General features: G+C 37.6%; 1 protein-coding gene across 2 annotated transcripts; it reads left to right on the top strand.

Moving 5' to 3' along the window:
* The first annotated feature begins 1,283 nt into the window (after positions 1–1,283).
* On the top strand, positions 1,284–15,534 carry LOC135160812 (TOX high mobility group box family member 3). 2 transcript variants are annotated; one of them, XM_064117846.1, is made up of 2 exons: positions 1,284–1,411; positions 11,654–15,534. In XM_064117846.1, exons 1-2 carry the CDS (start codon positions 1,403–1,405, stop codon positions 13,391–13,393), a joined length of 1,749 nt encoding a protein of 582 aa, XP_063973916.1. In that variant the 5' UTR covers positions 1,284–1,402; the 3' UTR covers positions 13,394–15,534. The 2 variants fall into 2 exon arrangements, with proteins under 2 accessions (XP_063973916.1, XP_063973925.1); XM_064117855.1 differs by lacking the exon at positions 1,284–1,411 and adding an exon at positions 9,382–10,715.
* Positions 15,535–15,676: the final 142 nt, after the last annotated feature.

Below are 15,676 nucleotides of genomic sequence, written 5' to 3'. Positions count from 1 at the left end.
TCTTTGAGACGAATCAATGTTGAGTAATAAATTTCAACCAAAAATCAAAAGTAGGAGTCATGAAATGTGAAGATATCATGAAATTTATAGGGACCAGTACGACAAAATCATGCTCTTGTCCTAATAATCTCGGCACTGAATCACTATTGAGTAATGATTTTAAACAATGGATTTCTTGTGCAAGAAAATAGTAGAATACTGAAAACAAATTTTTAAAAACGATCTGAAGGAAAGGGTTATATATATCATATTCTTCTGCAAGTGTTGTTTTTTTATTGAAGCTTATGAATTCACGACGACTTATTTATTAAATAGAATTCTATGAATGTGGAAAAATTATTATTAATTCTTGCTTCAAATCCAGTAGCAGAAGAAGGTCCAAAGAAACTCCGGGAAAACTCACTCCCTTCCAATCCTCCGAAAATTATTCAAATATTTTTCTCCAAAAGCTTCCCCCACCCGCAAAAAAAAACGAAAGCATCCACGAGAAGAAAGAAGCGACTCCTGAGACCCGAATGGACGAGGGAACAGCGTCATAAATATTCATCCAAAACATCCGTTATTAAATGGAAATGGAAAAAAAATCAATCAACTGGGGCCTCAAATCTCGTCAAATAAATTCCTAGTTAGGCCCATCAAATCCCGAACACAAAAATGACGCAATAGCGGACAATAATCCTGGACTTTATTCCTACAAACAAACTCTTCCGCGAGAAAATCGAATCAGTCCCCATAGACGCAAAGATTATCTAACAAGCACAGCGTCTTTAAATAATTTTTATTCCACTTGGATGACATGTATAGAGTGGTTTATTTAAAAAAATCGAGTCTCTATAATTTCCAAATTTATTCACCATCCCTAAAGCATTTATATATACATGACATATATTTTATATATTTTAAAAATATCTTGATGAAAATGGAATTTTTTCCCTACATGCGTATCTCGATATTTAAGCGGTAGGTATAAATTTCATGCCCGTTGAAAAAATTGATGGAAATACGAATTGTTTCACCGAGGGTGGGCCGTCCTGAGACGCAAGTGAACTGAGATGTGGGTCAAAGCCGAATACTCAGGGAATTTTGGCACAAACGAAAGTGGGCGAGAGTGTAAAGACAATTTTTTCTACCTCATTTTTCTGAGGATCGAGTGCTTGGGGGGGGGGGGGGGCAGAAGTTGAGAATGGGTGTGCAGGTAGGTACCCATCCCCTTCCTTTTTTTTCACTCCACGTTGCCGTATCGGCGAAGAAGAAGGCGCCTCACTTTTACCACCTCCACCTTTCTTCGTCAGTGGGATGGAGGTGAGGTTCGTTGGATGCTCGCTGGTACCCAGTCAATCGTCGTGATCATCATCCAGGTGTAAAAGCCGGGATCCACCCGTGAGACAGCACAGACAGCATCATGCGTTTGGTGAGTACCATAGCTCATGTTTGGATTAAGTCAATATCAATATATACAATGATCCATAAAATAGCCGATAATTGATAAGTTTTTACGTGTGACTCCTCCCTGAATGAGGATAATGAAGCTGAAGGGAGAATTTGCGTGGATTTTTCGTTTCTGATATTCGAGATAATTTAGTTTCTGGTGCTTTTATACCCAATTGTGAACAAGTGATGGATTTTGAATAGTGCCGGGCTGCGTATGCGCACGTCGAGTCAACTGAGAGACCATTTCAAACGAATCGCAATGTGAAAACGGGGAGAGTGATCGAGTATTGTAGACAATTAAAATCTCACATTTTTATTGCGTTATTGAAATCCGAGGATTTTTACTTTCTCCGATCCTCCTCATATTTTATACGAGTTTATCCTAGTATAGTGAGTATACGCCGAGAAGTGGATATTGGGAACATAATGGGAACACTTTATTTTCTTGATTTTTTTCAATTAATTATTTACTCACGTGAATAATTGTAATCATTTTCATTATATTATTAACATTCCGGCATTTTTACTTTCCTTATAAATAATGGTGATATAGTGCTACATCGCGAACTAAGATGCGAGAAACATTATGTTTACTGCTGTGTCTAGTTTTCAGGTGAATTAATGCTGGTGTAGTCCTATTTCGGGAAATTTCAATCAATTTACAATTCAGATAAATGTGAGGACGTCCCTTTCTGCTCGCAGACTAAAAATTAATCATATTTCTTCGTAAAAGTCGACTTCAATTTCACTTTATTTTTAATTACCAGCAAATTCTTTTTTTTTTACTATCCAAAAGCACTTGATTCGCTCCTATTTTTCACGCAACTTTATTCAATAAACATTCGCTCACGCGAATATTTATAATACCATTAACGTCGACCCAATTGCCATTTGGCGCAAGCGTGCGTCCAGGCTCATACACATATGCAGACAATTATGTTTTTTTGAGGCTAATTAAGTGTAATTGCGGTATCGAAAGTCGCCGAGGGGTATCAATACCCCCCAGTAAACATGCAATCATGTCCACTTGGCACTTGCATATTTGTGTGTCAATTCCCCTCTACTCACCCCCCCCCCCTCCCGCAACCAAAGAAAGTTACCATCTGAAGAACTTTTTATCCCGTTTAACTCGTTTGGATGGTATTTTTTTTATCTCTTTCATTTTATATTTGAGGGCGAGGCCCATATCGCGCTGCAGGGGGACACATGCGCAATTCTCTACGCCGCGAGGCATACCTCGACCTCGAGATTTTGACCCCTTCCGCGGAGAAAGTAATTAGGGGCGTGTAACCCATTGCCCCTTCGACGATGGATGAATTAGATACGATTATGTCAATTGTCTGGGAAATTCGTGTCATTCAGTTGGTAAATGAGAGGGGGGAAATAGAAAAAAATTAGAAATTTTTTTGAAGTGCTTTGAGCCTGTCGGAATGACACCTAATGGGATAAGGATATAATTAGAGGATTAGGAATAGAAAAAAAAACCGAGAATACATGATTTTTTTTGACAAAAAAATTACCACTGAATTAAATTTGAATTTATTGCGTAAAACATTTTCCTGTTGTAATACGATTTTGTCAGGATAAAAACCCCTCCAATATCACCAACATCGTGCCATAATCTCACGTAATCAATTATCCGCCGCAGTAATCACAAAATAATGTGAAAAAGAAGGAGAGCAATTTAATCTCACTCAAGCTAATAATCCCCATTGCTCTCTCCCCACGCCCTCCGCCACCATTAATTACTAGAAAATATCGAAATCTCATTAATTCAGTGAAAATGTAATTGAAACATAAAGTGATGCTCGCACGCGGGAGTCATCAAATCGATCACGAAGATCTCTCATTTCTCCCTAAAAACTTGTGGATGGGAATGAACATCGATGAAAACGAAATAACTATGAGGCGTTGTTGCGCCATAGGACTCTCTTCCCGCCGGTTAACCACGCCGGGGTATGCTTTCACCAGGCGGGTAAATACACCCGACAACCACGTGTATGTGTGTTTTTCCAATTTCCTCGATTTCGTTTGTCAGAGAAATGACTGAACTCCTCCTGCATTACAACTTCCACCTCCCATTCATTTGTGGATTTTTCCTCTTTTGCATTAGACACACGTTTTATTTCCGTTTCGAGTTTTCCCTTTTTCCATGTGTCTCCATTAGCTCCACTGTACAGACAGCCTCTAGTCGAAAGTGACACGTTTTACGGCTGCACTTTCGCCGCTGCATTATCAATCATCCCTCGGCTTTGTTTGATCATAATGGATTTCGCATTTTTTATATGCTTTTTTTAATTCCGTTTTCAAGGTCGTGATTTCTAATATTGGGTTGAGGAATGTTTTGGTTTCTGTAGACGAGGTATTATTGCTAATTTATATATTAGTTGAATTGAAATTTTCGTGGTTGAATTTGGGTGGAGTGAATTTTTTTTTATTGTAAATTGATAATTAGGGATCGATCTCTTATAATTACGAATTTATACTCAAAATCGAGAGCCTCCAATTCTTCTGCATTTACGGAAGAAATCTCTATGTTCGGGTCAAGTGGATTGATTTAGTTGATGGAGAAAATAATGATGGTTACTTTGATTAAAATTGTTGAGTCACTATCGTAAAGGTTTTAATGAATGAAAGTAGAAGTATTAATTTGTTACCTTTTTGTGTGATGGAGAAATTGTTTTGATGGAAAAATTAAAATCAGGTTTCGTGAATTGTTTTGACAGTGGAGATTCGGAAGGGGGGTTAATTGGTTTCGTGGGAGTTGATGAGGGATTATGAATTTTATAATGAAACTATTTAGACTTCTAAAAAGATGACGTGACACTCACCTGACCCCTAATACTTTATTCATGAACAAAAAAACGGGAAAAAAATTTTATCTTAGGTGAATATGACGTACCCTCTGATTTCCTGATTATTCAATTTATTTTATATTTAACGGAGAGAAATCCAATTTGTTGAAAATATAAAATTAGTTTTCGAAATATCGTTATTCAGTTACTGAATTTTTATTGATTCAATTTACCTCTCGAGTGAGTGAAGTCCTTTCGTAACTTTTTTAAGTTTTCTGTTTTAACTTTTCCCAGTAACAGTCCATAAAAAAAATTATCAACATCACTTAAGTTCATCTTGAACGAAAAAAAACCCTCTTCATTTGAATTTCCATTTAAAGAGGAGAAATCACAATTTCTATGAAATCATGATGAACCATTACCACCAATTGATTCAATAATAATTAATAAGGTGAAAAAGGAGTGAAAACAATTGTTCAGTGATTTGAGATAATCAATTGGCACTAGTTCGTGACGACTAGACAAGCATTGACTCTGCATGATAATGAATGGGGAGTCTATCGACCCCGGGAGATTAAAAAAAAATTGAGCGATGAAGAAATAAATGAGGGAAGAGTCTCCTTGGCGTGGATGAAACGAAGCGTGATGGCAAGTTCACGGCGCATACGTGTGTACATTGCTTTTGAATCCAGGAGTGAAAGTAACATTACGAACTGGCTGAGGAATATCTTCTCTCACTCCTGCCCGTGTATCGTTTTCTTCCTACTTGAGAATTTGTGTGCCCCACGGCGGTAGACGATCTTCACCGGTATTTATTTGATACGGTTGGGGCCTATGGGAAATACACTGCATTACACGCGTTTCTCAGGGTAAACATCAGTGTTTGAATAATATGAGCGTGACATTTGGGGGGGAAGAAACGGTGAAAAATTGATGCAATCTCAACAATCCAGTGATTTTCATTCTTAATTGTATTTTGGATTCCGAGTAACTTGCTGAACTTTTTGTAACATTTCGGACTTTTTTAATTCTAATCAATTATCCCATCAACAATACAAATTTGGAAACCTATGTGGAACCATTCAGATAAGTCTTAATTTTTTTTATAATTATGAAATAAATGTACATGTATTCTCGTATTATGAAAATGTCAAGAGGCTCATTTTGTTTCATTTTGTCGTTTAGGAAATTTTCTAGTAAAGTCTTTAGACATCAAAAAGATTAAATTTTCTGAAAAACTTCGAAAAAAAATTTCAACATAAAAAAATGTTATCAGCCGTGGTTTTCATTTTTTTTGTGTGAGGCACTCTATTGTTGAAATAATCAGACTAGCTCATCTGGCCATATCCAACTGTACTGTACTAACAAAATCATAAATTAGAATAAATGTACACTGCTAATTCGTAATTCCAACTTAAACGTTCTCCAGCATGTTTCCTGTCGTGATGTTTTTCGTTTCCTGAAAACCACCAACTTATCATTATCCAAAATTGACTGATTCTCTCCTTCCCTTGCTCGTGAATTTATTTACTAAGTGGATATGGTTACAACTAATTTTTCCCCGTTAAAGAAAGAGCTCATCATCATCGGGACTTGTCGGATTATATCTTCCCTTTACTACTGTATGAATTAAATTACTGATTGGAGGTTGTTTCAACATAATTTCAACCGAAAACAAAATCATAAATTTAAATAAGGTGGAGTGCTTAATTAATGGCCCTAAAGAAATTTCACAGCCCATCGCCAAACGGTTTTCTCTTTGAGCATTTGTCGTTTCCCTAAAATCTTTAGGAAAAGTGGAAACCTTCGGAAATCGAAATTAATGTTCAATGAATATTCTGATGTAGCTATTTAGAAATTCCTACCGTTTTTAATGAATTGATTCGCCTGCCTAATTCTTTCGATGGAAAAAGCCTAAATACAAACTGTTAAAAAAAATTGATTGTCAATAGAAATTGGTATAAGTGTAGAATATTAAATTGTAATGAAATTAGACGACGAATTGCTAGATGATTGGGTCGATGAACTGATGAATGACACACCTGAGTTTGTGAGATAAATTGACTAAAGCGAAGATGCCATCGATATTTTTTGAAAGTGAAAACCCAACACGTAGGGAAAAGCCGCAAAGTAGACCCTGGTATGTCCATATACACCTTGCTCATCCACAGCCATGAGAGGATGTTTCCGAGGAGATGAATAAAAAGTGTCGGACATAAATACCCACAGATACAGCACACTGAGGGGAAAAATTAATGGGACGAGACACGCGTGGACGATTACGAGAACTTCCTCTTCATCGTTTGTCGAGTTGGCTATCATTCGACAGGAGTTATTCGGTAGTTTAGAAAGTTCGAAAGAGATTCATCATTGCCCGGGGCGTGACCCAGACCGGCCCAGTCGAAAACTGATGAGAGATGTGCGTAGCACTCAGGGCAAACTCACCTGTGTCCATTTGCGAATATCTCTCCAATCCATTTGGTTGCAGCTAATAAAAGAAAGTTTTAACTTTTAAGACTTGATACTTGCTATGGAGATTATTTTTTTATCAAAAAAAGTCTTCCATTTTTCAAAAATTGTTTCATTGAAAATCACAATTCGCTGCATTTATTCCGTCGATTTGATCTCGAATTGATTTTATCTCTCTCGTATATTGAAATATTTGTCAATATAGAAATACGATAAAGACATATTTTTCGAATTTCAAACTCTGTTAAATCAATGCACATCAAAATTTACGGGTAATGATACCCTTGTAATATTATCTAAAACCAACATTTGATTGATGGATGAGGCTTTGAAATTAGCACTTGACATGGAAGTGACTGTGAAAGTTCTGGGTAATATCCTTTTAATTTCCCCAAATTCGTCCCTATGTCATTAATTACCGTGAGATTTCCTTCTTTTCATGGGGAATTTCCTCAAGTATAAAAAAGGTGATCTGATGATTTCTTCCCAACATCGCCCATTACCGGGATAATTGACGCACAACGTCGTTTAGTTGGTAAATTGGCAGTACCAATCTAACTGAATCTAATGGTTCTGCTAATCGATTTATCGCGGGATCTGACGGCTTCAGAAGAAATGTTGGAAGAATTTTTTAGTGAATTCTCTCGCCTGCAAAAAATCTAATTGAATTTTTTTTCTTCGCAATCGCTGATTGAAATAATTATTAGTCAACGGATATTAGTTACTCAAATATCAATTCCACCCTTGTTGAATTAACAGAATTTTTTTTTTAAAGAGTTGCTGCAGCAAAAACATATGTTGAGTTCTCAGGAAATTATTCGTTACGGGAGTAATTAATGATAAACAACATTCGCTCGTAATATGTTAGTTCTGCTTGAGTTAAATATGTAATCGGTAACTCCTTCTCAGATCAATTATTGTCGAGGTAATTAAGGCTTAGCGGAATACAATAGTTCATTATTAATTAAGAGGTAAGAAATACTAGGTAGAAATATTGTGAAATTTTTTCTAATAAAATTATTTCAAATTATTATGGAAAAAAAATATGGAGTCTGATTTTCAGTTTTTCAATTAAAAAATAATAACGTTTAGTAAACTTTTTACTCCTATACATAATTGATGATAACAATTCTGATGCCTGGCTTTTCATCATTAAACTAGCCATCAATAACCAATAAATTACATGTAAAATGATTCCCCCATCGTAGTGAAAGCGCATTGATGAATTTTAATCGCTGACGACACATTTGCAGAGCCCGCGTGTTTATTACAATTTCATACTGAATTCCATTCTTAAATAAAAATCTCCCGAGAGAAATGGAAGATGATTTCACACGAGTGCACACGAGTGGCCATAGGCGAGCAGGTGGAAAGGGAGTTGTATACATATTTTCATCTTCACACCCGTGGATACTGCAGCACTGGTCATACCGGTGGGCTGCGCCCGGGGATGGCTTTCTTCGTAAATGTCAGGCTTGTTTTCTCCATTACGGAATTACCTCAGAGGTTACCGAGACGCCAATTCCACTTAGATTATTCGTGGGAAAAATACCTTTTGTCCTCGATAATTATGAATAAAAATTATCCTCCTTGACTTTCCATGCTATTTCTAAAATACTCGCGCCTGCGCGATACTTGAGTTTGCCGTAAATCTTGAGGTTTGAATCAGCTCAAGTGTGCGTCAAAATTTTACGTAAAAAAGTGTAATTACGTCATAAATTTAGCGGTGTACGTTTATGGCGGATAATATTATGACGTGAAGAAAGCAAATCTCAGAGGGTTAAATTTATTTAATATTTTAAAAACTTCATTCTTCCACCACGAATGTCTTTATTTTTTGAGGTCGCCAAATGATCTCAGGAGATTGACAGGGAAATTTCAACTAAAATACTCGATTTTGCAGTCTTGTTGTTTCCAACAATTTCTTCGCTATATCTAACAATCATTTCCACCACTCAATTTTCGACTCTCCTCTCCTTTTTTCAAATTATTCAAACGAGAAAATTGAGAAAATTGTCATTCCTTCATTAATTACGTGCATATCTCAATCTCAATTTCTTTCAGTGTAATGAGCAACAAATCCTCACTGCGATGACCTCGTGAAATAATCGTTGAATGAACCGTTGACATATATGTAGAAGCCGTGATTTATACACTGGGAAGAAGGCGACCAACATCTCCCCACAGATGGGCACGATAATAAAATACAGAAGTCCCCCTCCCCCTCCCCGGTTCACTGCGTAGATCTCGCTTTCTTGTTTGCCATTTTTTTTCTTAATCTACGAATACGTACTTTAAGAGTCATAGAACTTGCTAATTGCCGAGGCCTACTCACTCCTACACCTCAGTTAGCAACAGGGGGCTTCCATAGAAATCTTGGGAAATCTTACCCAACGAATGCACAAACATTTATAGTTGTAATAATTGTGATACACTCTAATTGTTTCGCCAAATATCACCAATAGAAATACAAATAGGCTTTGTAAAGGAGCATAATCATGAGGGTACTTTCAGCTGAACAGTAGGACGTAACCACTTCATTGGAATTACTTCATTAGTTGTAGAAAATTAATTGATGGGGAATTCATTTTCTTGTTTTTGGAAGTCATGGAGATATATTCACCGGCTCATCATATTCACTGGCGAAATCCGTACCACTAATTTCCTCACCATTTGGAGGATAAATTTCCTATGACAAAATTATTCATCAATTTAGGTAAAGGAATAGTGAATAGCAATATTGACATGTCAGGTTGTTCAGTTGAAATTTTACTGACTTTCCAACGCTTATTTTTATCAATCCCAACAAAATTGCTCCAACAATGGGTAATTCCTTAATGCAACGATATCCATTGAAAGTCCAACAAACAGTCTTTATCAATAACCAGAAAGAGAGTAGTAAAGTGAAATGTCTCCGTGCGGTCTCCTCATTATAATTTGCATGAAAAGAAATTCAAAAAGAAGGCGACCGCATCCTCTTTAACCCTGCCTCGGCTTTCTGCGGTATTCAAGCAAAACCCATTAAAAGGAATTCTGCATACTAAATAGAGGACGTTTAAAAATTTCCATTAATTCATTAAGAACTACACCCGTAGAACAAAACTTCCTCAATTAAAATATCAAATTAAATAATTGTTAGACACTGGTATTTCATTCACTACACGAGGAGAAATTTCTCCGGAAAATTCTGATCCGAGCACAAGAAACGACGTGCAAAGTCATGGTTGGGAAAAAATTCTAGTGCGGATGTTGGAATTTGTTATTAGCTTAAAGTTGAATTTTCCGCAAAAATCTCGACGAATTTTTGATAGACAACGTTTACTTTGAAGGAATTGGATTTTTTTTTATCACTCGTACGTGAATTTTTCAAGAAAATTTTTCCTTGTGCTTAAACATCGCAGGTGATGTCGAATACATGTTTGATTGATTCATCTTGAAGAAGTCGCTTTGTCCCAAGACTAAATGAAAAGCATTTCCAGCAAATATTTTAACACCTGAAAACTGAAATAAAATATTCGTGGGAACTCCATCCATTCACAGTTCTGATATCTTGGTTTAATTGTGCCTGAAAGGCGCACATTCAAGTGTCTCATTAGTATAGCTTATTTAATTGTAGAATAAAACTAGGTAGGAAGATAGGATGCCTTGAGGATAGAAGCAGACAAATAGAAAGAAATTCTCATCTCATCACAGCGTGAAAAGAAAAGTCGGATGTGTTGCCTTGCGGCATTTACTAAGCGACAGGTCGCGCTTGTCTATGGCTATCGGACGGAGACAAATGTGCACAAACAAATAGAAACGTAATGAGAGACATGTTGTCAACACATATACCTTTGACCCCTTAGATATTAAGCGAAGAATTGTTGGGGTAAATACCCGGAATACCAATTGCGTTGTTAGAAAATTGTTTGTCGGTGCAATCCTCATTCCACTGTGAATAGATCCCTGAATCAATAATCTCTTCCGTTGAGTCTTCAAATTCTTATCAAGTCTTGCATTAGTGGGGGACTGTATTTCGAGGTAATTTTAAGAGAGATGAGTGAGTCAACGATTTTGGAAAGTTAATTAAGATGAAGATAAGTCAGGAATAGAGAGATGAAGAGCGGGAGGTTCAGAAGAATTCATCGGAGGATTTTTTGTAGATGATTTTATATCGTTTCTATTCTGCGAATGCGGGGAGAGTTTGATGGAGAAAGTTCTGAAAATTAGGATTATTCGGCAATAGAGCGGTGAGGAGTAGAGAATTAAACCAGAATGAGTTTCAATGAATTAAGGAAAATTTCCTAATTTCCGTAAATATATCTTAAATTTATGGGGAATTTAGGGCTTAATAAAAGAGGAGTGAGTTGACTATTTTGGAAAGTTTGTGAACATGGAAATTGTTCAGGAATGGAGCGGTGAAAATTAGGGAAGCCAGAATAGTTCTAGATGAGTAAAGCAAAATTTATGTTAAGAAAAAATTTTTGGTCTAAACTTTTCAATATCCGTAATGATTTTATAAGGAGTATAAGTGGAGTCTAATTAAGGAGAAGAATGAGTTGACTATTTTGGAAAGTTTATGAAGATGAGCATGATTAAGTAATCGAGCGATGAGGAATAGAAGATAAATCCCAAAGAGAAACATCGGTTCAGAAAAATAAGTTGAAATATTTTTATAGTTGTTTTATACTCTACGATTATTGGAATACATTGTCTTGCGAATAGCAACGGAGTTCCATTGGGTTTAATAGAAGAGAGCAGTGGTTTGACTTTTTTCGAAAGTTAATGAATACAATCATGACTCAGTAATAAGAGATATTATTAAAAGATTTTTTTAGAGAATTTTTAGCCCTCTGAAGACGGTTAGATCGGGAATCATCCCGATCTATTCTATTTACGAAGTTACAGATTGAAATGGTTCGACTTAATATCTTCAAAAATCTATATGCTCTCAACTAATCTTATCCCTCTGATTTCAGCTACTACCGATTATGATATCCTGCGCCCTATTCCTGCTGACCGCAGGAGATGATTCGGAGGAGGTCAGTCCTTTGCCACCGATAAAAATCGACAAGCACCTGCGCCGGGCGCTTTTAAAAGCCCTGGAAGACCTGGAAACCGAATCAGAAGAGCAGAAGCCAGATCCTCCAACAGCGGAGGGTCTCGCTACGAAAGTTGCGGATAATATCAACATATCCAATCGCTTCGCAGGTGCCTCCTTCTCCTTCTCCGATTTCCCGGGAGAATCTTCGGAAGTCCCGTCCGAGGAGAAACTCCAAAATTCGAGTTTCGTGGAAATGGAAAAACTCGAAACCTCAGAGCCCAAGGAGGCCGAGAAAGCTGCTTTCCAGAAGTACGACGTACTTCTAGGTGACAAGGAGATACAAGAGAAGAGCCCAAACCCAAATCAAGTCGATCAGATTTTAACGCGGAGTGTGGAAATAACAGGTGGCAGATCAGCAAATTTGATCAGTCAATCAACCATAGAAAAGGATGAGAAAGAACATTTGAGCGTTAGTTCAAGCAATGGAATAGTTTCAGCTTCCGCAAACTCATTGGTTCCCCCCAGTCCAACACCATCAAGTCCCACAGTGAAGACAGTATCCCAGAATATTACGTCACCATTGCTCCCAACATTGTCACCAGATGTGAGTGCAAACCCGAATGACACCGAGGTGAACATCTTTCAGGCGCCTTTGGTAGCGGCTTTCACAGTTCAGCAGGATGAGAGAGGAGTACCAAAGAGCGTTGTACCCCTGTACAAACCGGGTTCAGACAATGAGGGACTAAGTCTCCAAGAGCAACTGGAATTCAGGCAGCAGCTCTTGGACAAACAATTGGCAGAGTTGCAAGCTCAGCAGATCCGTCAGACACAGTTCTTGTACAATCAACAGCAGTTATATCATGAGCAGTTGAGGCTGAAGCAGAGACAGCAGTTGCATCTGCAAGAACAGGCGAGGATAAAGCAGTTTGAGGAACAAAGAATTCAGCAGTTCAATCAGTTACAGCAGCAGGTGCAACAGGCTCAACAGGCGCAGTTGCAAAATCCTCAAGGGGCATTCAGTCAGAATAATTTGTTGGCATTTCAGCCCCCTTTCCAGACTCAAAACGTTCAGTTCCAACCAAGTGTGAGCCTTCAGCTCCCTAATACAGCTGTGCCACCGCCATTTGCCCAATCTCCATCAGTCCAGGAGCAGCTGAGACTCCAACAACTCCAGAGGCAGCAAATAATTCAGCATCAGGCCCAGCAACTGCAATTTCAGAGGCAGCAGGCGCTCTATTTGCAGCAGCAGAGGCTCCAGCAGAGTTTTCCCGGCTTTCAAAGCGAATTTCAACCCCCCGCTCCTATACCTGCTACCAGATTTCATAGACAAGAAGCCTTCGGCTCTGTTGGGAACTTCGGTATCAATGATAACAGACAAATCATCAACAGAAATCATCTGCCTCTAGAGCCTCCTAGGCTCCCAGCTCAGGATTTTGTGACACTGAATCAGTTTGGATTCAGGCAACAGCCTCTAAGGCCTCCAACCGCTGCAAGACAGATACAGCATCTGCTGCATCAATCTGGTGTGGCCGGAGGCCTTCAATCTCCGAAAAATCAACAGGGACGCTCCAACCAGGAAGACCTCAACATTGTTTCCAAAGTTCTAGCGCTTAACGTCGGTTCTATTCCTACCAAAAATCTACAGTTCAATGACCAAGGCTTCGCCAGGGCGTGAGAGTTACTGAAGAACTTATTACTTTATTTTTATGTTTAAATTATTTCTCCTACAAGTGTAAAGGATTCAGCAAGAGAGTCTCCATGAGATTTAGGAATTTCCAGGCTGGTGACGCTCGTGATCTTTTCCACTTGAAAAATGTCTATTGATTCGTTGAAAAATTAATTTCAAATATATCAAGGGGGTAATGCGGGCGTCCGTCTTATTGAAGTTGGCATCGGATTAGTTGACGTTTTTTTAAGTGGATATCAGTCGCAAAGATCACGAGAAGATTCATTCACAGAGGGCAATGAGGTGAATCGGATCGTTCGAAGCTTCTGAAGATCCTTTTGATAACAGGAAACAGGGGAGATTCTTTAATTATTTTATTTTAAACATTATTAACTGAGGTAAAGACGAGGGAAAACTTCTCCGAAAGGCGACTGTATCTCTCCACAATCGCTGAGACGGAAGTTGAGGCCTTAACAGGGATAATGATATTAATTAAGAGATTTTCGTTGTTACTTTGCAAACATTCCTAGTATGAGATTCTCTGCTTCACGGAGACCGTAAAAAGTATGTGCAGAATTGTTCAGAGAGATGGATTTACGTAATCAATTATGTGGCATGTAGGACAGTTAATCACATTGTTCGGGAATTTCTGTCTTCCTCGTTGAATTTTTTCGTTCTGTTTCATTCTCACTTGTTTCCCGCACATGTGATGATATTTCGTCTCGGCGGGGATAAATATGTTATTACAGTAAGAGTGGAGATAAGACAGCATGTAATGGAGAGTCGAACAGGTCGAGAGAAATGAAAAGTAGGCGGGCAACAATTGATACCAAGCAAAAACCTATTGAGAAATATTGGAGTGTCATGCTGGGTCCATTCAATTTCGTTGACTCACGCAGAAATTCATCATTCTTATGATGTAATTTTTTTGAGACTTGATGAACGAATCATGACCAATAAAATTTTCTTTAGCTCCTACAATTGTTTAGTTCAAACTTGTTCGCCAGAAAATTTTCTCTCGACCTTGCCGCAAAAATCTTTCTCATGAGAGACCGAATCACCTTCTGAAAAAAAAATCTATTTACATTTTTTTAAGCTCCTTTTCGAAACAATGTAAATTTCTTCCTCTCTTGAATCTTATTTCTTTTCTTCGATTAACGACCTCGATAAACACCTCATCATCCTTCTCACTGAATAAACCGCGAGCTCTCCAATTTCTCCTCAATTGTAAAAATGAATTTTCCATTCTCGTGGTGAAGTGATTCATAAAAAATCATAAATAAATTGTGCACGAAATTGCAAGATTTCTAAAAACTCCAACCATCGATTATTCCCAAATTAATAGCTAATTAATCTCGATTTTCATCCGATTACCTATAAATCTCGAAATTACCGATTTCTGGATAGATATAAAATTTTTTTTTCACCGTTTCTATGACGTTATTTACAAATCTTCGTTAATAACGAATAGCCCCTCAGTAATCGTTGAACTTCCGTAACGCATTTTATTCCAAGGTCATGAGAGGTGACGGTGCATTGGCGGATGAAAACGGTAGACATGAAATTGAAACTGAAAACTTTCCCCACTATTTTTTTTTTCATTTCTAGCGCAAGTATTCCTCTGTATCGAAAGCCGATGAGTCGACTAGGCTGTTGCAAACTACCGTATGATCCTCGTGTCTTTATAATCCCTCTGACTATTTCATCTTCTGTTGTGGAGGTGTCCTCAATTTCACAAACGCGTTTGGAATAGACTCCCGATTTCTCCAGTTACATGAAATCGACGACAAACGTTTGCCTAAAATTGAGTTCATCTCCTCCAATGTTTTTTCATGCCTTATTTCTGTATCACCACCTTTGCCAGTTCTAATCTCCATTGAATCTCGGATACCTCTAAATTCGAGGTAGATTGTCTATGGCTCTCTGGTCCCTGGATCTATTTTTTCTCTACTAAGTTATAAATCACTAGATTAGGAATAATTTAAATAACATCAGATGTGTGAATAACGGCCTAGTGTAAACCTTAATTGATAGAATTTACGACATGAGTGAATTTGTTCCTTGTTTATCGCAGTAATTTATCTATAATGTATTAATTCTTGTTTTTAAGATGACACGTGTAAAAATGCCAATAAAGTATGATTAAATTACGTTCTAATGATTTTCATATTTTACTAGCGTTTCGTTATCGGTCAATCAAACCCACGGAATTCCACACCGTGATTAAAGAATTAGTTCATCATCCGAGAATTTTGTATTTTGACGGCACCATAGGTCGGAGAGGGCACCTAA

The sequence above is a fragment of the Diachasmimorpha longicaudata genome, chromosome 1 (genome assembly GCF_034640455.1).
Source record: "Diachasmimorpha longicaudata isolate KC_UGA_2023 chromosome 1, iyDiaLong2, whole genome shotgun sequence".
NCBI classification, from domain to species: domain Eukaryota; kingdom Metazoa; phylum Arthropoda; class Insecta; order Hymenoptera; family Braconidae; genus Diachasmimorpha; species Diachasmimorpha longicaudata.
This window is presented reverse-complemented; position numbering and strand designations above follow the sequence as displayed.